At 51.1% G+C, this 27880-nt stretch overlaps 1 protein-coding gene across 16 annotated transcripts; it reads left to right on the forward strand.

The window, feature by feature from the left end:
* Positions 1 to 27880, forward strand: LOC104585391 (skin secretory protein xP2-like). 16 transcript variants are annotated; one of them, XR_002961156.1, is made up of 6 exons: positions 1 to 352; positions 1695 to 1750; positions 2271 to 2363; positions 22886 to 22981; positions 23099 to 23138; positions 27411 to 27880. XR_002961156.1 is itself a non-coding variant. In XM_024455960.1 (6 exons), coding segments are annotated over exons 1-6 (438 nt in total). In that variant the 5' UTR covers positions 1436 to 1670; the 3' UTR covers positions 27412 to 27880. The 16 variants fall into 16 exon arrangements, 3 of the variants coding, with proteins under 3 accessions (XP_024311728.1, XP_024311727.1, XP_024311731.1); XM_024455960.1 differs by lacking the exon at positions 1 to 352 and adding an exon at positions 1885 to 2012 and having other exon boundaries at positions 1436 to 1750; XM_024455959.1 differs by lacking the exons at positions 1 to 352; positions 22886 to 22981; positions 23099 to 23138; positions 27411 to 27880 and adding exons at positions 1885 to 2012; positions 2635 to 4787; positions 4865 to 4957; positions 5034 to 5862 and having other exon boundaries at positions 1436 to 1750; positions 2266 to 2363.

The raw sequence follows: 27880 nt of genomic DNA on the forward strand, positions 1-27880 counted from the left end.
AGTGGGCCGTGTGAACCAACGTGGACAATTGTTCTCGCGTCCGCTCCTTGCTCCGCAGTCCGCAGAGCCGCCGCTTCCGTTTCTCCATGGACGCGTCTCTCGTCCCTCCAGCTCGCAACCCCCCTCGCCGATGTTTTTGCCACACCATGGCTCCGCCTCGCTCGCTGCACCCGCCCCGCCTCCACTCTCTGCACTGGCTCAGGCTCTGGTGAGAACAAGGCGCTGGATGTAGGGATTGGGCGGCCGCGACCCGGCAAGGTCATCATCTTCCGCATCTTCGGCCGCAAGAAGCTCAGCGCCTCAGCCTGAAGACCTGTGTCGATGACCTGTGCACCGAGTTCATCCAGGGCTGGTATGGATAGATTCCTCACCTTTACCTTGGATCTTCTATCTTCAATGCTCTCTCAGTTAGGGCCCCAAACATGGAATCATGAAGAGCCTCTCTCTCTCTCCGATGTGGATCATTTCTAGCAGAATTTTTTTCTCCTTTCTCCAGTTTCTATATACTGCTATAACTGCAATCATGTTTCACCCTTAGTCTGCAGAAATTTTTGTCAACCAAATTGTTGAAATTTGTGTATGTATGTACTGTGCTACTTATTGAAATTATATGGACACAGCCTGCATAATATGATTACTTGTGCAGAATGTGTACATGAAGGTGCTTGTTCACATGCATGTGAGCTCTTTACCTATTTGCTCGATAAGATATTCCATGAACTTTGTGCAAGAACAACCATTTCAATAGCTAATGTTGCATTTACAGTGGTACTGACTTTCAGATGCATTGTTGTGTTTCTTTTCTTGTTGTTGTTTCTTTGAGGGTTACCAATTTACCATTCTTGGCACTTATCATTGGCAGCTACCCACATCCAATTGGTTGGCTCACTTTATTACAAGCTCTATCAGAAGACCACTTGGCCCATTTGTGTTATAAAGGACAATAGGAGATATGTGTTTTTGTTAATTACCTCTGAAAACATCAACCGTTAAATTCACTTTTCGAGATAATTCCTTTTATTTGGAAGTTCATGGTTCTCCATCTGACTGGAACTTATGCTAGGCTTCCAAATAATGAGTTCTGCCACTAAATACTCAGGAGTTTTATTCTTTACTGAAATTTACATCCCAAATCGAAGGGTTGACTGGGTGAGCGATTGGTATGCTCTGCAAAAATGGCCCCTTCTTTGTTCTTCATTCGCGATATGGAATGTATATTTTACCTTTTCTTGGCTATATTCAAGATTGGACACATGAAGCCAGATGGGATCAGAAGAATGAGGAAAACATTGTCAGCAAAATTCTTTTATTTTAGACAGAAGAAACATTTCTTCAAACATTTCTTCTATCTAAAATTAAAGGACCCGCTTTCGATTGCAGGTCGAAGCCTTGGCTCTCGTGTCACATTGATTCATATTATTTCGGTCAGGTTATATGAAAGTACTCCCTTGGATCCATTTATAAGTATCTCAGATTTAGTACAACTTTGTACTAACTTTGTACTAACTTTGTACTAAATCTGAGACACCTATTATGGATCGGAGGAAGCACATTGTATTTAATCATATATTAACAACTGAGTTACTCGCTAACCTTTGACATGCCTACCCGTGACGGAAAGTTCTTTTTAATCAAGTTAATGATAATTACAATTACTACCTAATGTGCTAATGTTGTTTTACTACTGTTTGCAGGTGCCTGATAATGCTGTGGCTATCTTCTTTGGCATATTGACCCTCATGTTAGACAGGTAAATAACATTGCCAAATAGGAAGATTCACCTCAAATTACTCTTATTATATCAAAATTGACAGGCTATTCTCTTTCAACTCATTTCTTTTCTCATTTTAGAAGTGATTGTGTTGTGATGATTGGTAGTTTTAGGGTTATAGGAAAGAAACAGAGTTTGTACCTTGCCAGTAATCGGGCAAGCAGTTGCTGGTCTACATTGCTTTCATGCATATTATCAAGCTGCATCTATTTTGCGCTCTTCAAAAGGCCTCGAGGAACAAGTAAGATTTGTAATTCAATATAAACTATTGGGTTAGAGTTAAGACTCTACAAAGGTAGATGCAAAGAGGATTTGTTGGTTTAGGAACTAGAGCAAGACTAAGTTTGTTAGATCCATGATGGTGGTTGATATTTTGTCAATTTATGACCATTAGTTATTTCGTGGGCCTATGTGAACTGGATGAAAAATAGTGATTTTTATTGCTTTTGTTCATGTTGCTATTTGTCTATAACACTACAATTTTACAAATTAAGGACAGTATCAAGGTGCCTCCATTTGCTGATTTTTGGACCAGAAGTACCAGCGGGAAGGTGGGAAGAGCAAGGCAACAACAGGATTCTGCGAAATTCTGGTAAGCTTACTGTAACTTATTTCCTAGATGGAATTTGCACGAGTCTTGTTGATTGAATTGAACAGAGGAACTTTTTTTCTATACTACTGATCAATGGTCACTCGGGGTCAAAGCAAGTCCACAACAAGATTCTTTCTATGGACTCTGTTAAGGTTACCGTAACTTATTTCCTTGATGTAATTTCATTTCATCAGTTCTTGCTGCTTTCTATAAGTATTGAACTGAACTGAGAGCATCTATTTTCTATACTATTGACACAAAGTCACTCTAGGTCTGAACATATTTTACCATGTGTCGTCGCACGGGGCTCCGACACCGGGGGTGCGCTGGCACCCCCTTTTTAGGTTCGGCAGTGGGCTACGGGGATCGCTCCGGCGATCGCCGGTGGGGCCAATGCGAAGCGTGAGAACGCGTCGGGATCGCTACGGAAGACACATGCACACAATCTTTACCCAGGTTCGGGCCACCTTGCGGCGTAAAACCCTACGTTCTGCTTGTCTGAGCTTATATTACCGAGCAATCAGCTGTTTACAGGGTTGCCGGCGAAAGCCCCCGGGTGATCTCTTTTTGGCTAAGTGCTTCTTCTACTTTGGGCTACTACCCGCGGAGAACTGCTTGTTCGCTGAATGCAAGAGCCGAAAAAGAACCCTTTGACCGTTGGTGGGGTCCTCCTTTTATAGCCAAGGGGATACCACAGGTGTCACGGTGCATGGTTTACAAGTGGCGAGCAAGGAGCTTGGGCAATTCCTCCTCGGTGCGCTGGCATGCATGCATGAGCGCCAACCCCGCTGCTAGGGGTATAGGGCCTAAGAAATAGGACTGGACGGCTACTGTTCGCCCGACAAGACGGATAACGCCCCTCCTGTCGGCTCATTAAATGTGCCGTGTGGCTCACACTTTGCGTTGCTGAGACTGCACACTGGGCGCCCAGCGCGCGCCCACATGGCGTCGCTGCCCTGCTCGCTCGGCCCCGCCCTTACGGCGGGAACCCGCGCCCGGGAACCCCTCCTCCCAGCAAGTGACTTCCCGGGAGGTGCCCAGGCGGGAATATTCCCCGAAGCCCCGCTAGCCCTTCCGGGCTGGTAGCTTACTGGGCAGCCTGCAGTTGCCGCCCGGGGCGAGACCCTTCCAAAAACTCGGCGACGCGACCCACGCGTCGCGCAACGGTGGTACCCCGGGTGCCACTGGTGCGACAGTAGCCCCCGGGCGTGTGCCGGCAACACCGGTTCCCGGGCGAGGTTTTCCCGGGTCGGTTGCCGGGCTACGCCCCAACCGACGCGTGGGTCCCGACTCGCCTCAGGCCCGCGTCTCTTCGCTGCCCCACGTACCCTGCCGTTACGGACGGAGTAGTAGGTGCGTGATTTCCGCCATAACCTCCTCGTTAAACAGGGAAGTTAAGGCCACTCTCTGCATTATCCATTTGATTGGTAATTATCCCAGCACGCCCGTAGGGTGCGGAGCCGGCCGTTACCAAACGGCCAGGTACTATAAAGTTTTTACTTCCGTACCGAGGGGAAATCACTTTGCTTCCCAGCCTTCGTCTTCCAACTCCTTCGCATCTTGCGCCCAAGAGTTCGTGCTAACTTCCGCCTCCGTTCCCCATGGCGCCCCCCACCACCAGGAAGGGAAAAGAGGGGCAGGTCCCGAAGAAAGCGACGGCCAGCAAAAGCGAGGCGGCCTTGGCGGCCGCCGTCGACAAGGATCAGAAGAAGCGGGCGATGAGGGCCACGCTTGCCTTCTACCGGCCCGGCTACAACGGCGAGGCGCTGGACAAGATCCGGCATGCCGTCGCCTCCGGGTTCAACGGACACGGGGAGACCCTGGTCTTCCCCGCGGGCACCGACCACCAGGAAAACGACTTCTGGTGTTCGAGCGCTTCCTCCTCACTAGGCTGGTGCCGTCGTTCTCGCTGTTTCTCCACGCGCTGATGGAGTCGTATCAGCTGCGGGTGGCGCAGCTTCACCCCACATCGCTTTTCCTCCTCGCCACCTTCCAATTCCTCTGCGAAGCGTTCGTAGGGGTGATGCCGTCGGTGGCGCTCTTCCGCCATTACTTCTACCCCGGATCGATAACATGAAAGCGATGTCGTCGAGGGTGGTGTTCCGCACCCACGACCAGATGAAGTCCGAGTTCATCGTTAGGTCGGTTCCCGCGGCGCACCGGGCTGCGGCACCGCCATGGGCGCCCACGGCGCCGCCCGCTCGAGGGGTCTTCTGGGGCTTCGCGCTCCGGCGCAACCCCCCGCGGACCGATTCACCGGCGAGCGCCAGCAAGAGGGGGAGGGGCGACTCTCCGCCCGCCACGTCGAGCAAGAGGGCGCGCGCGGACGCCGGCGCGCCGCTGACCTGACCGGCACAAGGGCTAGCAGCGCCGTCATTGCACCTGCCGACGACCCAGCCGCAACGGAGGTGGCGCCGGCGACAGGTACGGCTCTTTCCTTCCTCCTTCGCTGTATTTTCAATTGTCAGTTAATCAGACAACTGTACCTTCCTTTTCCGTAGGTGGCATCTCGCCCGCGGCAAGCCTCTTGGAGCCCCCTGCAGGGGCGGAGGAGGAGGGGGAGGCTCCCCCTGCAAGTCCGACGGCCTTGCAAGGTAACCGCCCTGAGCCCCCTTGTCCGCCTTTGGGCTACTTTTTGTTTGCCGTTTCTCACACTTCTTGCCGCTGCAGGCCCAAGCGCACCCGCACCGGGAGCGGGCGCTACCGTGTTTGATCTCGACTCTGACGTGGAGATCACGGGGGCGGCGGAGGAGTCGTCAGTGGTTCCCGCACCAAGCCATGCCGGGCCGGCCACGGCGGCAGCGGTGACCACCGCCGCCGTTGGGACGGCACCAGGCGCCGCGCCAGCAGCCGCGGACGCAGCTGGCACGGATTCCTCTGCTGCCCAGCAGGGGGCGGCCCCTGCTGGGGGCGCGGCAGCCTCACCAGCCCCGCAGTCCCCGGGCGCGGTTGAAGGGGTGTTTGCCGAGGAAGGGCGACAGGACGCCCCGGCACGTGCAGATGACCCCCCGCTCAGCTCTACGGTGGCGGTGGGGGGCTTCGTTGTCATCGGCCGCCTCCCTTGACACCGACCTCAGCACCCTTGCAGGGGTGGCTTGGAATCGCATCACCTGGGATCCGAGCATCTTCGAGCGAGCGCACCGGTTTCTGGACGCCGTCAAGGACCAGCAACTGGCCTTCGTCACCTCTTTCAACGAGGTGAGGGAGCACCATGCAATCGCCAAGAGCCAGCTTGGTGAGGTGCGGGAAGCCGTGGAGAAGGAGCGGTAAGAGCTCTTCTGGCTGTGTGAGGAGACGCGCCTCGCCAGGGAGGAGGCGCGCCTTGCCCGGGAAGCCCTAGAGGGCGCCGACGAACCGGTCGTCTCGGAAGCGGAGCTCTACCAGCGGCTGGAGGCCCAGCGCGCCGAACTCCAGGGGGCGCTGGACTCGCTGGCGGCGACCCTCGAGGAAACCAAGAAGGAGCACACTGGGGTGCTCGCGGCAGCCCAGGCCCGGCTTGACGAGAAGAGCGATCTGATCGCCAACTACCGCGGTGAGATCCAGGGCCTGCGCGTCAAGCTGGAGGTGCAGGTCAAGGCCACCGAGAACGCGGTGGGAGCGGCGGCTCTGCCAAGGACAGAGCGGCCAAGCTTGAGACCGAGCTGGCCACCGTCCGGGAGGAGCTCGCCAAGGCCGGCAACGACAACGCAGTGAAGACCGCAGAGCTCGCGGCGCTCGAGAACAACCTCCGTTAGGCCAAGAAGGCTGCGCATGATTCCAGGCTCCACCATGGCACGCTGATCGGGCAGCGGCAGATAGAGACCGAGAAGCTGCTCAAGATCGCCCAGGCGTTGCGCGACTTGCTGCCCCGGTTCTAGTTGCAGGCCGCGGCGGTGGACGGCACGGACGTCTTGACGCTGATCCCCTTCTTCTCCGACCTGGTGGGGAAGGTCGGGGCACTCGACGTCTGGATCGCCCAATACGGCGCCAACGAGATTGCCAACTGCGCCCGGGAGGTCGCCGGGACGATCCTTCCGAGGATACACCTCCGGAACTCGACGTTTCCCTTCGAGACGCTGCTGGACGCCTGGTCGGACAGTGAGGACGAGCCCACCCACACTCGGGCGGTGCGTGGGTTCGTTGACGAGGTGGTCGAACGGATGCAGCGGAAGCCAGACCCCGAGCCGTCCCCGGAGCCCCCGGCGGAAGACGCCGGCAACTAGTTGCCGCAGCCTCCTACCGGTCCCTGTTGCTTTCCTGTTTATCTTCTTTTGTTCTTGTCCTGCAAGTGTAGCGCTTTGCGCTGTTTGAACAATTACATTTTGATTAGTCCATGTAATCATTTGCTGCTTAATTAATCAAGCTCTTTAGTTCTGCTTAATGCTTGCTCCTTGTTCCCGGGGCTGCCTCGCGGGGTGGATCCCTTAGTCTTTGTGTGCTCTGCTTTGTGTTGCCGGGGGCTCGCGCGCCTCACTTTTGACCAGACCAGGGACCCGGGACGGACCCGCAGTGCCGACCTGGGGTCACGCAGCAGCGGCGAGCCATTCCACTTGCGGGGTAACTACTCCAAGCCATGCCCTCCCGGGATGGACCCAGAAGCTGCACGGGGAGCGCACTCCCCCCTCAAGCGTCCTTCTAACACCCTGGCCACACGCAGGTTCCGAGGGCGCCCTTGGCGAGGCAACGTTCAGCTATGTTCAGTTCTTAAAAAGTCCATCGTTCAGGTTCGAGCACTTAGCTTTTCGTTCAGTCTTATGCTCGGCACGCTTGCCGGTGATGCGCGCCTGACATGTCTCCCTTGAGAGAGCCAGCTGGAGGAATGCGATGGAGACGCCGCGGCAAGATTGCCGCCGGCGACAAGCGCCGACGACGATGCTCCCACCACGCCTCCGCAACAACCCTCGCTTTTGGAAAAGCCCTTGCTTTCGGGGGAACCTGTTCCGAGGGGTGCGGCGGGGACGTCGTGCCTTCCTCGCCGCCACCAGCGAGTGGGGGTGACAAGGACGTCACGACGTCCCTGCAGCAGCCCTCGCTGCTTGGGGAAAAATTTGTCTGAGGGGCGCAGCAGGGACGTTGCGGTGGGCCGGAGCGAACGGCGAACACCGGCACCGGCGCCATCACAGCGTCCTCGATACGACCCTCGCCTCTAAAGGCGCCCTCTGGAGGGTGCGGCAGGGACACTGCGGCAGCCCTCACCCCGGAGCCGCTCGCTAGAGGAGACGTGGCAAGGACACAGCGGCAGTGCACCCGCTGGTGCCCAGCGCCGACGGAATGCACCACCATCGCGCCTCTGCGGCACCACCCGCCTTTGCAGCCTCTTGGCTGTGCTCTGAGCCATTCCGTGGCCAGGACGCTCCTTTTAGGGGGGGGGGGGCTTGCCATCACACACGCCGGGTCAACACAGCATACGTGGCGCTCCGCCCCTTGAAGTGCGGTACAGTGTTCACCACTCCACGCGCCTAGTTGCTGTGGCACACGTGGCGGCTCCCTCCTGAATCAGGGGCCTCGAAGTGCGGCGAGTCCCTCGTGGTGCGGTCGCTCAAGATTACAGTGCTACAAGCCGCGACCCGTGGGCGGTCCACGGGCATTACAGTGCGCAAGATTCCACTTTTACCCTACATGTTAGATTCTTACCAAGCCCGTGATGCTGCAATTTTTTTTCGAAATTCACGAAGAACTCAAAGCAACATGGATAATCTCCTGCCTCTCAGCCCCCGGGCACGGAGGGGTCGACGCCAAACTTGGATGTGAGCACTTCATTCCCAGACGCAGCGACTGCGTGGTGCATGTTGCGGGGAGCCCGGCAACCGCACGTCCCTGATGCATGTTGCGGGAAGCCCGGCAACGGCATGTCCCGTGATGCACTTTGCGGGAAGCCCGGCAACTGCATGTCCCGTGCCGGAGCGACCCGGCAACAGGTTTTTGTTTTCGAGGCTCCAGCAGCCCCCTGCTCACAACCAAGTAGGGAAAGACACTTCCGTGCACCCAAAGCAGGAGACAGAAGAAGCAGGAACATGCAAATAAACGAGGCAATCTTAAAACTTAGGGAAAAAGCACTTATCTTTATTCACAATAACCAATGGTTTACACACGGGGGTTGCCCGGCTACACTAGTTTGAGAGGTATGCATCGGCGGCATCACCTGAGGGTCAGGCTCCGCCGCTTCACGGGTTGAACTTGCGCAAGTGCTCAATATTCTAGCTATTTTGCACCGGCAAGCCTTCTTCGGTTTCCAGCCGGACAGCCCCCGGTCTGGTCATCTGCACTACCCGGAAGGGCCCCTCCCATTTCGGAGTCAACTTGTTCCCGGCCTTCGTTCCTTGTATCCGGCGCAGGACAAGGTCTCTGTTCTCGAGCCCCCGGGGACGGACTCGCCTGTCGTGATAACGATGGAGTCCCTGCTGGTAGCGCGCGGCCCGCACAACAGCCCGGCATCGAAGCTCTTCGATGAAGTTCAGATCATCGACCCTTTGCTCGTGTTGGCTGGAGTTGCCGTACGCGCGTACTCGGGGAGATCCGTGCTTGAGCTCGAGGGGCAGCACCGCTTCTGCCCCGTAGACAAGGGTGAAAGGGGTTTCGCCCGTTGCCCGACTAGGTGTGGTCTTGATTGACCACAGAACGGGCTGGAGTTCTTCGATCCAGTGTTTTCCGTAGCCCTTGAGCTTGTCAAAGGTTCTCGTCTTGAGCCCCCGCAACACTTCCGCGTTGGCTCGCTTCGCCTGTCCGTTACTCCTTGGATGAGCAACGGACGCGAAGTGCAACTTGGTGTCCATGGCCTCGCAGTAGGCCGGAACACCGCGCTCGTGAATTGCGTGCCGTTATCGGTGATGATGCTGTTAGGCACACCAAACCGGCACACAATGCTCTTGAAGAACTTGATGGCCGCCTGGGCGGTCACCTTCCGCACTGGTTCTACTTCCACCCACTAGGAGAACTTCTCGATGGCCACGAACAAATACTCGTAGCCGCCGACTGCTCTTGGCAGCTTGCCGACGATGTCCAGCCCCCAGACCGCGAACGGCCACGAGGAAGGGATGACATGCAGGGCCTGCGCCGGCTGGTTGCTCTTCTTTGAGTGAAATTGGCACGCCTCGCACGTCTTCACCAGCTACTCCGTGTCGGCCACGGCCGTGGGCCAATAAAAACCGTGCCGGAACGCTTTGCCGACCAGTGCCCGGGAGGCCACATGGGGGGAACATGTGCCTCGATGTATCTCTTCCAACAGCGCGCGCCCTTCGTCTTGAGGCACGCAGATGAGCTTAACTCCATTCGCGCGTCTGCGGTAGAGGTTCCCGTCCACCATGGCGTACATTTTGGCTTGCCGCGCCACTCACTCCGCGGCGACGTCGTCTTCCGGGAGGGCCTCCCCCTTCAAGTAGCGAGTGATTTCCACTGCCCACGGAGGGGTCCCCTGCCAACGCATGCCGCTATGTCAGTGGCATGGACCCCTGCTATTGCGGGGTTTCCTTCGGTTGTCGGAGGGGCTTCCCCGGCAACCGGCTCAGGGGCGACTGAGGGCGCAGCTTGCCTGTGCCAGAACACCCCCGTCGGGGGCTTCCGGTGCTCTGCTGCCATCTTGGATAGCTCGTCAATTGCGAAGTTGTCCTTCCGCTTGACGTGCTCGAATCGCAAACCCTTGAACTTGCGTTCTAGCTTGTGGACTTTCTCCACGTACGGTGCCATCTGCGGGCAGTCGTAGTCCTTGTTAACCTGGTTGATCACGACCTGGGAGTCCCCGCGAACAACCAGGCGCTTGATGTCGAGGGCGATTGCCGCCCGCAACCCGGCGAGCAAACCCTCGTACTCCGCCGTGTTGTTGGTGGAGTTCGGGAAATCGAGTTGGACAGCGAACCTCAGTTGGTCCCCCGTCGGTGACTCGATGACGACCCCGGCGCCAGCTCCCTGACGAAGTACACCGGGTGCTGCACTAGCCGCTTGCGTGGTGCTGGAGTTGCCGGCTCGAGGGTGGTCCCCGGGTTCGAGGCGGTTGCCGGGGGCCGTTCAGCCCCCTGCCCCGCAGCCTCAGTCCTCGGAATGTCTTCCTCCCTCTCGGCAACCAGCACCGAGCTGACCACCTGGTCAGTTGCTGCTAGGTAGAGTAGCAGCGGCTCGCCCGGCTTGGGGGCGACGAGGACGTGCGGCGACCTCAGGTACTGCTTGAGTTCTCGGAACGCCGCTTCGGCCTCGGGGGTCCAGTCAACCGGACCCTTCTTCTTCATTTCCTTGAAGAAAGGCAGGGCGCGTTTGCGCAACCTTGAGATGAAGCGGCCCAACGCGGCAACGCAACCGCTGAGGCGCTGGACATCCTTCACCTTGCGGGAAGCCTCCATCTTCTCGATAACTTTTATCTTCTGCGGGTTGGCTTCTATCCCCCTGTGAGAAACCAAGAAACCCAGAAGCTGGCCCAAGTCCACACCAAAGGTGCACTTCTCAGGGTTCAGCTTGAGTTTGATCCTGCGGAGGTTGTCAAACGTCTCCCGCAGGTCATCAATCAGCGAGTCCGCGCGCTTCGATTTGATGACGATGTCGTCCATGTAGACCTCCACGTTTCGGCCTAGCTGGGGTCCCAAACGCTCGCGCAACGCGCGTTGGAATGTTTAACCCGCGTTCTTCAACCCGAGAGGCATGCACGTGTAACAGTAGCAGCCAATCGGGGTGATGAACGCTGTTTTCTCCTCGTCTTCGACTGCCATCTTGATTTGATGGTAGCCGGAAAAAGCATCCAAAAAGCTCAGTAGATCGCAACCAGCAGTGGAATCGACTATTTGATCAATGCGGGGTACAGGGAAAGGATTCTTGGGACACGCACGGTTTAGATCAGTAAAATCTACACACATGCGAAGCTTATTCCCCGACTTGGGTACTACTACAGGGTTAGCTAACCAAGTGGGGTACAGAACTTCCCTAATAGCCCCGGCAGCCTTGAGCTTGTCCACTTCTTGCTTGATGAAATCCTTCCGCTCCTGCGCTTGGCGGCGGATCTTCTGCTTGATGGGGCGGGCGTCCGGGCGCACCGTGAGTCGATGCTCAATCACCTCCCTCGGGACTCCGGGAAGATCCGACGGCTCCCAAGCAAACACGCCGGCATTCTCCCGGAGGAAAGTGATGAGGGCGCTTTCCTATTCGGCAGGAAGGTTCGCACCGACGGTGACGGTGCGTTCCTTGTTGCCGGCTTGGAGGGGCAGCTTCTTCACCTTGGTGGCCTCCTCCCGGAGCTTCTGGCCCTTGCCAGGGCACGAGCTCGAGCCTGCACTTCCCCCGGCAAGCTCTTGCGGGGCAGCGCGGGCCTTCTTTGTTGCCGGGCCGTCGCCCGGCGAGCCTTCGTCTACGGCAACGTCTTCGTCACCAGCGTCGGCTGTGGCGGCGGCCCTGACGACCTCGCCAACACACCAGGCCGCGTCCTTGAGGTCGCAATGCGTAGCCGCCATGAACTTGATCAGCGCCGGCCGACCAAGGATCGCGTTGTAGGGCAACGGGGTGTGCGCCACATCAAACTCTATGTGCTCGGTCCGAAACGCTTCCCGGGACCTGAAGGTCACCGGCAGCGTGATGCGCCCCAGGGGGCGCATGATCCCGGGGTTTACTCCTCGGAACGGCTCGGTGGGCTTCAGTTGTTCCACCGGCAGCTGGAGTTTCTCCACCAACCTAGCGGACAGGAGGTTCAGCCCCGCTCCGTTGTCCACCAGAACCTTGGTCACCGTCATGTTGTTGATGATCGGTGAGACCACGAAGGGTATGACCCCGAAACCCAGCTGCCGCGTTGGGTGATCGTCGGCGCTGAAGGTGATCGGCACGTGCGACCACCTCAGCGGCTGTTGCGGCTCCGCGTCCGGTAACAGCGCGCACACATCCCGGGTGAGGCGCTTCACCGCGGCATGAGATGGGAGGGCGTAAGCTCCCCCATGGATGCAGGCGACGCCACGGGGTTCCTGGAAGCCCGGCTCGTCGCCACCCGTGTAGTCGGACTCGCGCTGCTCCTTAGCACGAGCCTTGTCCCATCCCCGGGTAGAGCGCTCCCTGCCGGGACGGGCTTGGCCGCGTCCTCCCTGTCGGCGCCGCTGCCGGCAGGCCTCGGACGCACTCTGGGGTCGTTCGGGCAATCTCGGGAGAGATGCCCGATGTCACCGCAGTTGAAGTAGGCTCCAGCGGCTCGGCACTCCTCGTGGCGGTGTTCGCGCCGCTGCTTGATGCCCTGCAGGATGCGGCAGTCCTGCGCGTCGTGGGTGGAGTTGGTGTGGATGGGGCAGCGGGGCGCGTTGCCCTGCTTGCCGCCAGACCCGCCACCGGGCAAGGCCTTCTTTCCAGGCCTCGTGGCAACAGCCCTCGACTCCGCAGCGAGAACCTGCTTCCCGCTGCGCTTGTGGGAACCCTTCTTCTGCGAACCCTCCTCAGGGCTCGCGGCAGCCTTGGCTGCTAGTTCGGGCGCTAGGCGCCCTTCCTCGGCCATGGCGCACAAGTGTGCCAGGGCGTACAGATCCTGTGTCGTCCGGACCCGATGCGTGCTCAGCTTCTCGCGCATCTTGGGGTCGCGGACGTTGATGGTGAAGGTGTTGACGATGGCGGCTGCCTCCGCCTCCGGGATGGAGTAGGAGAGTTTGGAGAAGCGGTTGACGAAGCTCCGCAACGTCTCTCCCGGCTTCTGCACGACAGTGTGCAGCTCCGCCATGGTTCCCAGGCGCTTGTAGCCGCCCTAGAACGCGCTCACAAACTGCTCACGCAGGTCCGCCCAAGTGACGATGGACCCAGTGGGCAAGTTGAGCAGCCAGGTTCTCGCTGATCCCTTTAGAACCATCGGGAACCAATTGGCTCTGACCTTGTCGTCGGCGCCGATGGCATGCATCCCCAACGTGTAGGTCAGGAGGAAATCCTTGGGATTCACGGTCCCGTCGTACGTACCGAGCGCGGGCGCTCGGAACTTGCGGGGCCATGTCACCCGCCGCAACTCGCGCGTAAACGCGGTGCAGCCGTCTTCGTGGCCCATAGGAGCATCTTCCTGCTCCTGCGGGCGTGGGCGCTCTACCTCGCGCCGACGCCGACGATCTAGGCGCTGGCGCAGATCCTCTTGCTGGCGGGCATTCAGAATGCCACGCACGTCACCTCGCGCGGCATGGGTGATGAGTCCGAGGACCCTTCCGGGTCCCCGTTACCCTGGCCTCCCTGCGGGGGAGGGTTTTCCCCTTGTCGCGAGGCGCCGGCGGGGCCAATGCGAAGCCTTAGAACACGTCGGGATCGCTACGGAAGACACATGCACACAATCTTTACCCAGGTTCGGGCCACCTTGCGGTGTAAAACCCTACGTCCTGCTTGTCTGAGCTTATATTACCGAGCAATCAGCTGTTTACAGGGTTGCCGGGGAAAGCCCCCGGGCGATCTCTTTTTGGCTAAGTGCTTCTTCTACTTTGGGCTACTACCCGCGGAGAACTGCTTGTTCGCTGAATGCAAGAGCCGGAAAAGAACCCTTTGACCGTTGGCGGGGTCCTCCTTTTATAGCCAAGGGGATACCACAGGTGCCACGGTGCATGGTTTACAAGTGGCGAGCAAGGAGCTTGGGCAACTCCTCCTCGGTGCGCTGGCATGCATGCATGAGCGCCAACCCCGCTGCTAGGGGTATAGGGCCTAAGAAATAGGACTGGACGGCCACTGTTCGCCCGACAAGACGGATAACGCCCCTCCTGTCGGCTCATTAAATGCGCCGTGTAGCTCACTCCTTGCCCTGGCGAGACTGCACACTGGGCGCCCAGCGCGCGCCCACGTGGCGTCGCTGCCCTGCTCGCTCGGCCCCGCCCTTACGGCGGGAACCGGCGCCCGGGAACCCCTCCTCCCGGCAAGTGACTTCCCGGGAGGTGTCCAAACGGGAATATTCTCCGAAGCCCCGCTAGCCCTTCCGGGCTGGTAGCTTGCTGGGCAGCCTGCAGTTGCCGCCCCGGACGAGACCCTTCCGAGAACTCGCCGACGCAACCCACGCGTCGCGCAACGGTGGTACCCCGGGTGCCACTGGTGCGACACCATGGAGATACCAGTCTCGGTGATCTTATCTTATGATATCCATCATATTTCAGTAGGGAAAGCTTAGATTCCAACCTGCGATACCGGATACTTGAAATTCGATCTATCGGGAAAATGGTTCACTTCTCATTCAATCTCTTTTCATCCGGGAAGGGGAATCTTGGTTCCTCCATTCTTCTCTCATTAATTCATGCTTCATTTTTTCTTTCTAGGAATGCTCTGTTTCACCTCTCTTTATGGAGGCTTCTTCTTGTGCTTATTATTCAGACAGGAAGAATCTTATGATGATTAAACCCTCATTGCTCTCTTTGACATAAATAAGCATGGGAATTTTGGTCATGCAGCTGGCAATAACATAATTCGGATGATTTATTTGCTCTTATTTAGGACAGTAAACTGAGCCCCTTGCAGATTCTCACCCCTCCAACATTCGGGACCGTGGGATCATGAATGTCTTATAGCTGCAGTAGCATCAAGGAATTGTTGGCTTTCAATTTTGGCTTGATGCAATTGTGTGCATGCTTTAGCATTAAACTATTAATTCCAGTTAGACAAAACTACTCGTATAACTTGGAATACGTACATTACTAATTTTCTTTACTCCATCCAAGTTTAACTTTTATCCTTCGTGTTTCCAAATATTTGTATCCTTCCAACAATTCTATTGTCGAAACTGACGGGCGCAGCAGCGCTCACCATCCTGATCTAGTCAAATTAATAAGATCGTACTATTCAGATTTAGATGTAGGAGTCGATGACTATTTTTTTCGTCAAATATGCAAAAATATATTTTATGGTCACACTTATGGTCATGTATTATCAATTTATAATGGAGGAAAGAAATCATCCTCGTGGATGCATATGGATCATGGGAAATTTGTCTAGGATTTTACTTTTTTTTTACTAATAGTAAAAGTAAATACTACCTTTTTGATCTCCTAGCACTGATAGATTTAATTCCTTAGATGTGCTAAATGGAGGGCTTCTATTCATTCGTCCCTACCGTAAAAGGTCTCTTGGTTGCATAGAAAGTATTTTTTTACGAAAACGACAAGGCCCGTTCACTTAATTAAGAGTTGGGATATAGTACAGAGTTAAGTCCACCAACCTAAACAGTTTCGTAAACGGTTTTGCTGACGTGGCGACTGACAAACGCTATGCTGTCATTTTTTGTGCGGAAATCAATTGTTTAGGCAAGAAAACCCCTCGATTCCCCTTCCCTCTGTTTAAAATTGGGTGCTATTTACTGAGCGCAACAAGTCTGAAATCCTCATCTCTAAGCGCTCCAACTCTTCGATTCTTTGTCTTCCCGAGCATTCATTCCCGACTCCAACTCCTCCTCCTCCGCGCACTTTCTCTGCTCTGCCGCCTCCCCCTTCGCATCCCTATCCTTTCCTCTCGCCCTCTGGTCGCCGCTGCCGTTATTTCTTCGCATGCACCGGAGCTTAACTCCCGCAGCGTAGCTCTATGCCTCTATCTCCAGTTCCTTCGCGTCCTCAAATCCTCACACGCCGACGCCTGTCCTCCCGACCCCCGTTGCCGCCGGCTTCCATTGCATGATTGCATCGGCTGCGCCAGCGTTGAAAACGGCCAGCATCCGCCACCTGCCCCCTGCCTCCTAGCGCGAGCCGCCATCGCGTTGGCGCCACCGTGCGGCAGCTGCTCACGGATCTGGAGAAGGTCGATGAGGTCAGTACGCCCACGCTCTGTTCCCCGCGCCCCCTCTGCGTCTTTGAATATATGTGCCAATTTAGTGAATTCGGATGGACGATGTGGCTCATTTTGAAGGAGTGCACGGATGATATCTATCTATGAATGGAGATATGGAAATTTGCTTGTTTTTCTTTACCATATGAATCAAGTGCGAAGATTTAACAGTGAACTAGCTACTATTGCCTGAGAATGAAAATCCAAACAGGAGCAGATTGTTTAGCTGTGGACTTCCCAGCCAAGTTTACTTGTTTCTGCGGTGATGTTGTGTCTACTTCTCAACTCAAGAGATCATATCCAATCGAGAGTATACTATCTCATGGTGTTATCATTGTTGTTGTGGCAACATAATTTGTGTCATGGTTCAATGGAGGGGAGGTTTGTCCAATTGTATTGTACAGCAAATTTATTCCTTTTTCGTACCCAACTGCGGATCGATGAATTTAAAGGATTATGGCTCTTCCACCCATCCATTGGAGTAGAATCATGTATGCAGTGCCAATGTGTCTCCAAACGGGATCACTGTTTTGCAGCTCATTCATTGAATTAAGCAAAATCTCTGGCTTGTTGGCAGCTACTTTTTTTTTGTTGTATTTCAATTTTGCGTGCAAACTTTTCTTACTTCAGGAGTTGCAATATTGAAACTCGATCGGTTGTTGAATTCTTGGCCAAGTCAAAATATATCAAACTGTGTTGACTTCAAGGAGACTGCCGATACTATTGCTAAGTTTTTTTTTTGTTAAACTTACTATTCTTTGGTTCAAATTAGCATACTACATATACATCCCATAGTTTGTGGAGAGAATTCCATATTTGCCATCCAAAATTTGCTCACATGTTCAAATGTCACTCAAAATTTCCTACTTCCATATTTACATCGAGATTTTGCACCATGTACAAATTAGCCACTACAGTTAGTTTTCTGTTAGTTGACCACGTGGAAGACCTGAAAAATTGTCAGTTTTTTCCATACTGACAAGTATACCCCTGGATCTATGTGTTACAAGAAAAGAAAAAAAGGACGCGACTAACGCGCGGCCGTACTACCTTTTTCATCTGTCGCGCGACCGAAGCTGGCGTGAACGTACGCGCGAACGCGAGATCGGCCGACTGTGTGCGCGTATGCTTCTTTTGTGCGGCACGAGCGGAAGCCAGCCAATTTGGTCCATAACCAGCCTAGCCGAGCGGGAGCGCGGGAGCGCGTGAGCGCGAGACGAATCGGGCCACCGGCCCAGAAACAGCCTGGCCCAACCCAGTATGAAACTCATCCTTCTAGATGAAACTTGATATGCTAAAATTTCTAAAATTGCCATCCTCTTGACATGAACTACGTAACGTGGAACTCATCTTGTAGGTTGAAGTGTTGACATGCTAAAACATAGAGTCAAATTACCAGGCCTATTATTATGAAACTACTTGTGAGACATTTATCCCCTCTAGATTGAACCTGACATGCTAAGTAGACTGGAATTATCGGGCATACTGTTTAGAAGTTGCCATGCTAAATAGACTGAAACTATCAGGCTTGCTGTTCTAAAGTTTCCATGCTAAAATAAACTGAAATTATCAAGCGTACTATTCAAAAAATGACTAGAATTATCAAGTATGCTATTATGAAACTACTTGTGAGACATTCATCCCTTATAGATTTGAAGCTGTCATGCTCATAAACTGAAATTATCAGGCCTACTATTATGCAGTTGTCATGCTAAACAGATTGGAATTATCAGGTCTATTATTCTGAAATTACAAGTGAGACACACTCATCCCTTATAGATTTGAAGTTGCCATGCTAAATAGACTACAATTATTGGGCTTACTATTCCGAATTTGCCATGCTAAATAGACAGAAAATACCAGATGTACTATTCTGAAACTACGAGTGAGACATTCATCACTTCTAGATTTGAAGTTGTCATGCCGACTAGACAGAAATTACCAGGCCTGTTATTCTGAAGTTGCCATACTAAACATACTAGAATTACCCAGGTCTATGATTCTGAAAGTGCCAGTGAGACACATTCATTCCTTGTAGAATTGAAGTTGCCATGCAAAATAGACCGGAATTACTGGTCTTATTCTGAATTTGACATGCTAAATAGACAGGATATACCAGACCTACTATTGTGAAACTACGAGTGAGACATTTATCCCTTCTAGATGTGAAGTTGTAATGCTGATTAGACATAACTTACCAAGCGTACTATTTTGAAGTTGCCATGCTAAACAGACTAGAATTATCAGACCTATCATTATGAAACTGCCAGTGAGACACATTCACCCTTCTAGATTTTAAGTTGTCATGCAAAAAAGACTAAAATCACTAGGCCTACAATTCTGAAGTTGGCATGCTAAATAGATTGGAATTACCAGGCCTAGTATTAATTCTAAAGTTGACATGCTAAATAGACTGTAATTATCAGGCAAACTATTTTGAAACTACCAGTGAGGCATTTATCCCTTCTAGATTTGAAAACTTGATGTGCTAAATAGATTGAATTACCGGGCCTACTATTCTAAAACTATCATCATTACAAACCATGCCATTCATGTAGAAATACACTACACGTAGAATTTTTTTACGCAACTTACAATTTTCCTCGGACAAAAATAGGCATCGCATTACAAATAGCGGTACTAATCACAAACGAAGTTGTCATAGAATCTTCGGAAATTACAGTTTCTGTGGTAAAAAAAACACGAAAACAATTAGTCTTGACTGAAGTAACCATGCTAATATACATAAACTTGCTAGTGAAATCTAACCGAAATTGCCATGATATGTACATGCTAAGTAGGCGTGAAATATAAAATAAGTTAGCATTCCATCAAGTTACCAATGCATTGTGATTGAAACTACCATGTTATACAAGTCAAGTTGCTAACCATGGACCAAATTTTTTACCAGTGAGACACTCATCTATTCTAGATTGAAGTTGCCATGCTAAATAGACCAAAATTACTAGAACTACCGTTCTGAAACTACCACTGAGACATTTGGCCATTCTAGATTGAAGTTGCCATGCTAAACATACTAGAATTACCAGACCTACTATTATGAAACTACCGGCAAGAAATGAAGTTGCGACTTTTTGAAACACAAAGTTACCATGCTATGAAATAAAACGTTGCCACCATATCAAACACAAAGTTGCCGTGACGTGCATTAGAAACCTACCATTCCTTAAGGTTGCAGTTGATCCAAAAATGAAGTTACCACATGACAATCACAAAACTATCAGGCATGAAGTAGTAAACTTGCCACGTGACAAATGCGCTAGGAAGCTACCATTCTTCAAGGTTGTCGTGCATCCAAAACTGAAGATACCACATGGCAAACACAAAACTACCAAGCATGAAGCAGAAAAGTTGCCACATGACAAATGCACAAATAAGTTGCATTTCTCAAAGGTTGGGGTGCATCCAAAAATGAAATTACCATATGGCAAACACAAAAACTAACTGACATGAAGTAGCAAAGTTACCACGTAACTAATGCACTAGGAAACTTTCATTCTTTAAGGTTGTTGTGCATCCAAAAATGAAGTTATCACATGACAAATATGAAACTACCAGATGGAGCACCAAAGTTATCACATGACAAATCCACTAGGATGCTGCCATTTTTCGAGAGTTGCCGTGAATGACCCGACTACTACCACATTATACAAAAATGACCCGACTAAATTACAGCCAACATCAACAATATTTAGCTTGAGAACATGCACATTTTTAAATTGGAATGCTCATAGTACTGGCAATGGCAATAGCAGATTAGTACCAAATTTGAATTTGTAATGTACCATAAGCATACATAAGCATATGTATTCAGAAATAACCTAATACACACAACCTAAATTACCAGGTTACTGTTTCAGAAGTTGAACACCTCATTACACAGGAATAACCTAAGTTGAACACCTAATTACAGGAATAACCTACACAACGAACCTAAATTGCCAGCTTAATGATACACAATTAACTACCTAATTACACAGGAACGCAACAAAGCCTGCAAAAAATAATTACCTAATTTCCTTCCTGTTACCGAAGTTGAACAACGACTAAACAAATGGGTTTGGTTCCCCCTAAAATCCAAATGGTGACCAAACAATGGATTGTGAATTCGACCCAATAAAAAAACACCAAAATACCCAGAGAGGAATTACCACCCCAAAATCGCACGGTTTGCCGGACCTATCAGGCCAACACTAATAAGGGTCAGAAATCACCAGGAAAATAAGCCCGCAGTGCTAACTGGGCTGGCTGCTAATCAGCCACATCCGCCCAGAAAAAATTCAAAATAGCAAACCCGTCGCCGGATCAATAGACAAATCAACCGCACTACAAAATAGGCAGCCCCGTGATTTCACCACCTCACAAACAAATGAACCAAAAGGACAAGGAGATGGAACAAGGATGAGGAACAAATGAGGATGAACAATGACACGAACCCCATGGCCCTGTCGCCCCGAACTAAGCAGTCGACGTGTAGGCGCGAGGAAGGCGAACTCCCATGGTCTGACCACGGGATTGAGGCGAACAAATCGAGCCTGCCAAATCGACCCCCTCTCAAAAACCACTCAATTTGCCACCCCCAAATCGCCACATCTCTGGAACCATATCCAAAACCACGATGACCCACACATGAAATTGGACACAAATCGATGAATCACGCACACAAATCAAAACGCATGCACGACATTCCTGCTCTCAAAACCCTCGAAATCACCCGAAACAACACAGGCAGAACCCTAGCGGGCGATGAAATCACGACAAAAATGCGCGACGGAGCCAATACCTCAAAGCCAGCGAGCGCGCAGTGCAGAACGGCAGCGTCGTAAGGATTCCCGTTGGCCGCCGCCGGCAAAATAACGGGTGGCGGAGCAGCAGAGCGAGGAAGCGAACGAGACCACGGACAGGTTGGTGAAAAATGGGAAGCAGTTTGGAGAGGCAATAAAAGCAGAAAAAGTGGCACGGTTTGTGCACGGGCCCCACAAGTCATCACGTGGACGTTAATGGATGTTCTAGTTTGAGTTTAACCAACCGCGCATGACACATTGAAACTTGCTCAGCGAGAAGTGGCGCGCACGGAATAAAAAACGTCAGCTCAGAAAAAAAATCCCACATAAACAACCCGTGCTGTTCTCTCTCGGTTGAGGAGGGATCAAACGAGGCGGCGGCGGCCATCCCCGCCGGGTATGGCGACGGCGCTCGCCCCAGCAGGTGAGGCGGCGACGACCATCCCCAACGGGCGCGGCGGCGGCGGCCATCCCCAGCGGGCGGTGGCGACGTCCTCCCCCCGCAGGCGCAGATGCGACGCTCTCCCACACGGCAAGCGAGTCGGCGACGTTCTCCCCCGTCGTGCGAGGCGGCGGCGGCCATCCCCGGCTAGCGGCGCAGCGGCAATACCAAGGTACATCAGAATGGCCATGCTGCTCTGAGCGTTCTTCCGAAGCCCCTTCCAAAATCCTAGTCCCGACCTGATTTGAGGCTCCCATGAAAACTGTGATGCTAAGTTAAATTAGGAGAAAAGCTGCTGAATCAGTTTTTCAGTCTGAATTTTAGATGCTACTTCCATTTAAAAAATCTGGAATGAAAAGTTTCCTTAAACGAGTACTTTGTAAAGGAAAAATCATATACTAGTATCTAGGGGCAAAACTGTCTTTTCGTCTATAACTTGACGGTCAACTGACTGTAGCGGCTAATTTGTACATGGTGCAAAATTTTAGTGGCACATTTGGAAGTGGGAAATTTTGAGTGGCATTTGGGCATATGAGCAAATTTTGGATGGCAAATATGGAATTCTCTCTAGTTTGTGTGTTTGTTGCTGTTATTCATATTTCCTATATTTGTTAGCTGATATGTTCACAGGGCAAGAAAGCCTGAATCTTACATATGTTTATTACTTCATGTTTTCTATCCGAAATCAAGTAACTTTGTTCATTCATTATTACAAATTCATATGAAGACCTTTCTCCAATAGAAGTCAATAGCAAGCAGTTGATTTATTAGGTGCAGATTCCATGCCATTGCTGCCACTGAAACCTGGAATTTATTCATAGCACGATTCTCGTGCATGCCCTGTGATCAGACCTGATGCATAATTCGATCGGAGGGGGGGATGTGCACTGTGTGGAATGTGCTGGGCGTGGTGTAGCAGAAAAAAAAGGAATTAAGAAAAAACCTACAACATGAAAAGGGTAATGTCATGGCATTATTATCACTGCTCTTGATGAGGTACAATTGTCAGTGAAACATTATTCTTTGCCATAGGCCGTTTACATTAATTTGCATGGGCACCATTGTAGCTTTAGTGTGGGCACCATTGTATATTTTTTCTACTGTTATATATTGGATGGTAGATTGAAAATATGCATGGAGAAACATTGTAGCTTGCCATTGTAGTACCATTGCCATCAGATGCAAAGACAGACAAAGTGAACAATTTTGATAATTACCAATCTTGTTATAACACACCCAACCTTTTTTATTTCTATTTTGAGATTTATCCTCCACCAAAGAAGGAAGTTGTACATCGATTAGAGAGAATTTCCCTAAATGGGAAACATTGGAATGATCTTGTGGGTAAAAATATCACTACGGTGAAGCACTTGCTGTGTCATTATGATAGAGATAAATCATGTCTCTAAAAGGTAAATATGCAGTTGTTATTGTGTTTCTACAGTCTGCAGCATTTCAAATTACATGCAATAGATATTAGTTAATCATTGTCATGTAATGCTATGTGTATTTGCGCAAGTCTGTTTGCAATTAATCTACCTTAGCCTCAGAATTCTTAATAAAGTCAGTACTTATGATTTCAGGAAACAAACAGGGTAGATCAAAGTCCAGGAATCTTGCTGCCAAATTAAAAGCAAAGCTCAAGGGTGAGCTACAAAATGACACCACCAAACGTATAGGTAAGCAGTGCGGTGCAGGTTTGGATTTTGCATGTTGCTACTGCTACTTTGTTAAGTAGGAACTTAAGACACTTCCAAAGTTCCACTCTCATTCTTAATGTTTATAATGGTTTTCAGGACCTCATACAGAGGAGATATCCACTAAAGGAGATCAATGGTAAGAGACCTTTTTTTTTAATCTTACATCGTCACAGATTTTAGGTCGCATTTTAATTTTCAGCAATCATAGTACAGACCTTAGGAGACATAAATAATGAGTACAGAACTTATTTAGTCTCAAAGTTATCTGTACGACTATTGCTTTGATGCCAAAACCAATTCTGAAGGTGTACAAGCATGTCCCTGGAGATATGAATTTTTGAAAAGATAGTGGCACAATATTTTTTAGGTGTTTGTGAAGAATGTGTCTTTTCTAGCCCTCCTTGTATGTGCTATCTGTGCATTGTTGATGGCAATGGGGACTTTGGGGCGCACAACATTGGTGCCATTTTTCTTTTCATCCTGCTTTTGGTCCCCAGGTTAAAAAGAACAACCGCACTTGACCAAACTGACATATCTGCGTGATATATACTACAAAAAGAAGACAACATAATACCCTTAATACCTGGCTAATTGATTTCAATCTTTTTTTTACTTTTGGAATGGACACCTATGCTAATAAAAAATAAGCACTATAATACACTTATTCCAACCGATATATGCTACAAAAAGAAGACACCATAATACCCTTTAATACCTGGCTAATTGATTTCCTTTTTACTGTTGGAATGGACACCTATGCTAATAAATAAAATAAGCACTATAATAGACTTATTCCAACCGAAAGATCTAACACAGTTTGAGGCTTCGAGCTAGATTATGAGCTTCAAAATTTGCCTCTCGGCCTTCGTGTCTAAGGCGTCCGCACGGACAAGCCGCTAGCCCAGCGTGGTGATCTATTTCGCGCCCCCCGGGTCCGTCTTTTTGTCCGTCTGGACGCATTCCGGACCCAACTCTGGGCCTGGTTTGCATCCATACGGACAGGAAACTCTGGGCCTGGTTTGCATCCACACGGACAGGAAACGGACATGTGCTGTGTCTGCCACGTCTGCCTAGGTCAAACTGTTGGGCTTCCTGGCCCCACCGGCTGGGACGTCCGCCTAGGTCAAACTGTTGGGCTTCCTGGCCCCACCGGCCAGCGGCCCAGCGACACCCACTTTGGTCATATTAAACGGGAACCCCGTTGTTCCCATTTCTCCACCCCATTACACCACTCGTTGCAATCCCCAAAACCTTAGGGTTCGCCGCCTTTTCGCCGACGAGAACCTGCGGCCATCAATTTGCCGTCGTCGCCTCCTTCGTCCTACTCCATGAACGTGCGCCGCCACCACCGAGGATGGATTCCTCATTCTGGCTGGGGAGCCACGCTTGCTGGCCGGGGAATTGGCGGCCGTTGCACTCATGAAGCCTCGAAGCGCGGCACCGCCGGCTGGCTGGTGCATCGTCGCTCGGAGCCCGAGATTGAGGAGGAAGAGGAGATAGAGATCGAGGAGAACGAAAGCCTTGCGGCGTCAGCCCCTCCTGGAGCTGCGTTGGAGAGCTCCCGTGCCGCCGACGTCCGCCCACGATATCGAGTGCGCGGGTCCGACGAGCAAGAGGAGGTGCATCTGGTTAACTACGCCTGCAAGGCGTTGCTGAAGACCGGCGCCGACGATGGTGCCCGCCGGGTGGAAATCGAAGCGGAGGAGCTCGCGCGGGGCTTCGAAGCTGAGAAGGAGCACCAGAGGAAGATGGCGGAGGAGCGCGCGGAGGCGCAGCTCAAGACGTTCCTCCCGCTCTGCGACGAGGAGGCTGATTGAGTCGGCGAGCACTTCTCAATCAGCTTAACAGCCTCTTCAAAACTCATGTCCTCACACCATTCGGCACGAAGTATTGGGATTGCCATATGGTTCCCAAATCCAGTGGCGAGGATTCGAAATCCGAGTAGATGGCTTAGTAGTATGGGTGAAACCGGATCGGATAATATCCAGCTGAATCCGGTTCCGGATCCTGTCGGATCGGATATGGGATATGCATTTTCTTATCCGGGCGGATACGAAAACGGATACCGGATAATTCAGTCGGAATCAGAATATGATAGGGTATCATATTATCCGCGGATACCGGATTATTATTCGGATTATCCAGAGTATCAAATTCAGATTATACAGAGACGCCACGACCAGCCGACCAGGAGGGGCGTGGCGGCTCTGGCCGCTGCTACCGTCTCCGGTTCGCACCCCCCCCCCCCCAACTCGCTCCCAACTCGCCCGCGACACCCGTTGGCTGCAGCCTTCATCTCCAACTCGCCCCCAACGCCCGCTGCCTCCGTCGCCGGCTTGCCACCCACTCGCTCCTGAGGGCTGCTAGGCTAGCAGTAGTTATTGTATGTTCTAGTATCAACTTAAATGTATTGGTTCAAATTATGAAGTTTTTAAATTTAAATGGGTCATCGCGTTGACCGCACCTTGCGACCCAAGCAGACACAGACTGGACACGGGCCTCTTTTCTGGTCGCACCGCTACCCAAACGGATCAAAACAGATATTTTGTGTCTGTTTTGCGTTGGCCCGCTCGAGTCGCCCTAAACATTGCATCCTTGAAGTTTTGTAGTCTTTTCTTTATACCCTTTGCCGTTGTACCATATGCTCATGTGAACCCACGGGCTTTCCAAATCCTGCTTGCTATTCTTCTGCATGTTGAACCCACGGGCGTTCCACTACAAGGATTAACGACTGTTTTTGTCAGTATTTCCCCACTTACACTGGATTGAGGCAGGGGAATCCTATGTCACCTTTACTTTTTGATTTGGCAGCTGGTGCATTGGCTATTCTTTTAGATAATGCAAGAAAAGCTGGGTTTATTAAGGGGGTGGTTCCTGAATTAATAGAGGGGGGAATTAATATTCTACAATATGCCGATGATACCATCTTTATGCTCCAGGATGATGAGGTAAGTGCAAAGAACTTGAAATTTGTGCTTTGTGCCTTTGAGCAAATGTCTGGCCTAAAGATAAATTTCAATAAGAGTGATTTATATTGCTTTGGTGAGGCTGTGGCTAAAAGTCAGGTTTACAGTAATATTTTAACTTGGGGATCTTCCTCTTACTTACCTAGGCATCCCTGTTGATGCTGTAAGAATTAGAAACAAAAATTGGAAAAGGGTGGAGAACAAAGTTGAAAATAGCCTGAGTTGCTGGCAAGGAAGAGTACTCTCATCTGGAGGGAGAACTGTTCTAATCAACTCTAGTCTTAGCAGTATCCCTTTATATATGATGTCCTTCTATGAACTCCCAGTTGGAGTTCATAAAAGGATCGACTATTATAGGGCTAGGATGCTCTGGAATGAACAGGAGGGAGCAAAAAAAATATCATTTGGTGGCGTGGAAGAAGGTTTGTCAGTTAAAGGAGCAGGGGGGTTTAGGGATTTTGGATTTGGATGGCATGAATGAGGCGTTGTTAGGGAAGTGGATCTGGAAATTATTTAACAGTCCTGGCCTATGGTAGGGAATGTTAATGGCTAGATATATTAAGAATGAGTGTTTTGGAGGAATTAAGAGAAGGGTTGGGGATTCTATGTTCTGGACTGGACTCTTACATAGTAAGGATAAGTTTCTTGCTCTTTGTAAGTTTCGAATAGGCAATGGAAGAAGTACTCGCTTTTGGGAGGATTGGTGGCTGGGAAGCAGACCTCTCAAGCTCCAATTTCCTATTTTATATGACATTTGCTTTAACAAAAACATCTCTGTTGCTGCGGCCTGCGGTGGTTAGTAGCAGGGGGGCAATGTGTGTTTTACACGTACCTTGTGGGGGGATCTCTTCCTGGATTGGCAAAAAATATTGAGATCTTGTGAGCAAGTGCGTTTGAATGAGTCGCGACAAACTTCGGTGGAGTTTGTCTGAGAAGGGCATTTTCACTGTCAGTTCCTTTTATAAAGAACTAATGTGGCAAAACATTGACTTCCCTCAAAAATTTATTTGGAAAATCAAGATTCCTCTCAAAATGAAAAAAATTCTGTGGCTCATTACTCACAACAGCATTCTTACAAAGGATGTTCTGATACACAGGGGTGGGAAAGGTGATTCTCTATGCCAATTTTGTGACCAGGAGGAGACAATTAACCATCTTTTCCTGTTATGCCCTTTGGCAAAGTTTATGTGGAACATCCAGACATCCTAAGATGTGCTTTTGATCTGCCGGCATTGCCGAATACTATCTCAGCCCCGTGGGATAGCTGGATCCCCAGATTTGATGGAAAAATGAAGAAACTTGTTCTTGTTGGGATTGCTGGGCTTTGCTGGGTTATTTGGAACACCCGGAATGACGCTTGTTTCAGAAATGTGCGACTGAATTCGCCATTTGGTGTGGTGAAGAAATTTTGCTACTGTCTTAACCTTTGGTCCGTGTTGCAGATAAAGGAGGCAAACAAAAACCTGCTTCTGTGGGGGACAAGGTTGGTTGATCAAGTTGCTCGAGAGGTCTTTGAAGCTGCTCGGGGCTGGAACACTATGCGTAGAAGAATTGCTGGCTGACAAAAAAAGATCGTCTGCAGTCGCTGCTTGGGAAGCTGGAATGGAAGGAATCTCTGATGCCGATTCTGTGCTGGTGTCAAGGATTTGTTTGCTGTGATACTCTGTTTGGCGATGACTAGTTTCTGGTCCTGTTAGCATCAGTTGTCTTAAGCTGCTTGCTCCCAGTTAGGGGCTGTTCTTTTAGCTCTGTCGCTTAGATATTGCTCTTGCTTGAAAGTGGCCTCGTCTCTGAATGGAGATGAGTGTAAATATTTCGCTGAATCTTGTAACACACTGGTTTCAATAATGGAAGCCGGAGAGGGCAAGCCTCTCTTTTTCAAAAATAAAATAAAAACTATATTAGCTCTGGA

This window comes from Brachypodium distachyon, chromosome 5, assembly GCF_000005505.3.
Source record: "Brachypodium distachyon strain Bd21 chromosome 5, Brachypodium_distachyon_v3.0, whole genome shotgun sequence".
NCBI lineage: Eukaryota > Viridiplantae > Streptophyta > Magnoliopsida > Poales > Poaceae > Brachypodium > Brachypodium distachyon.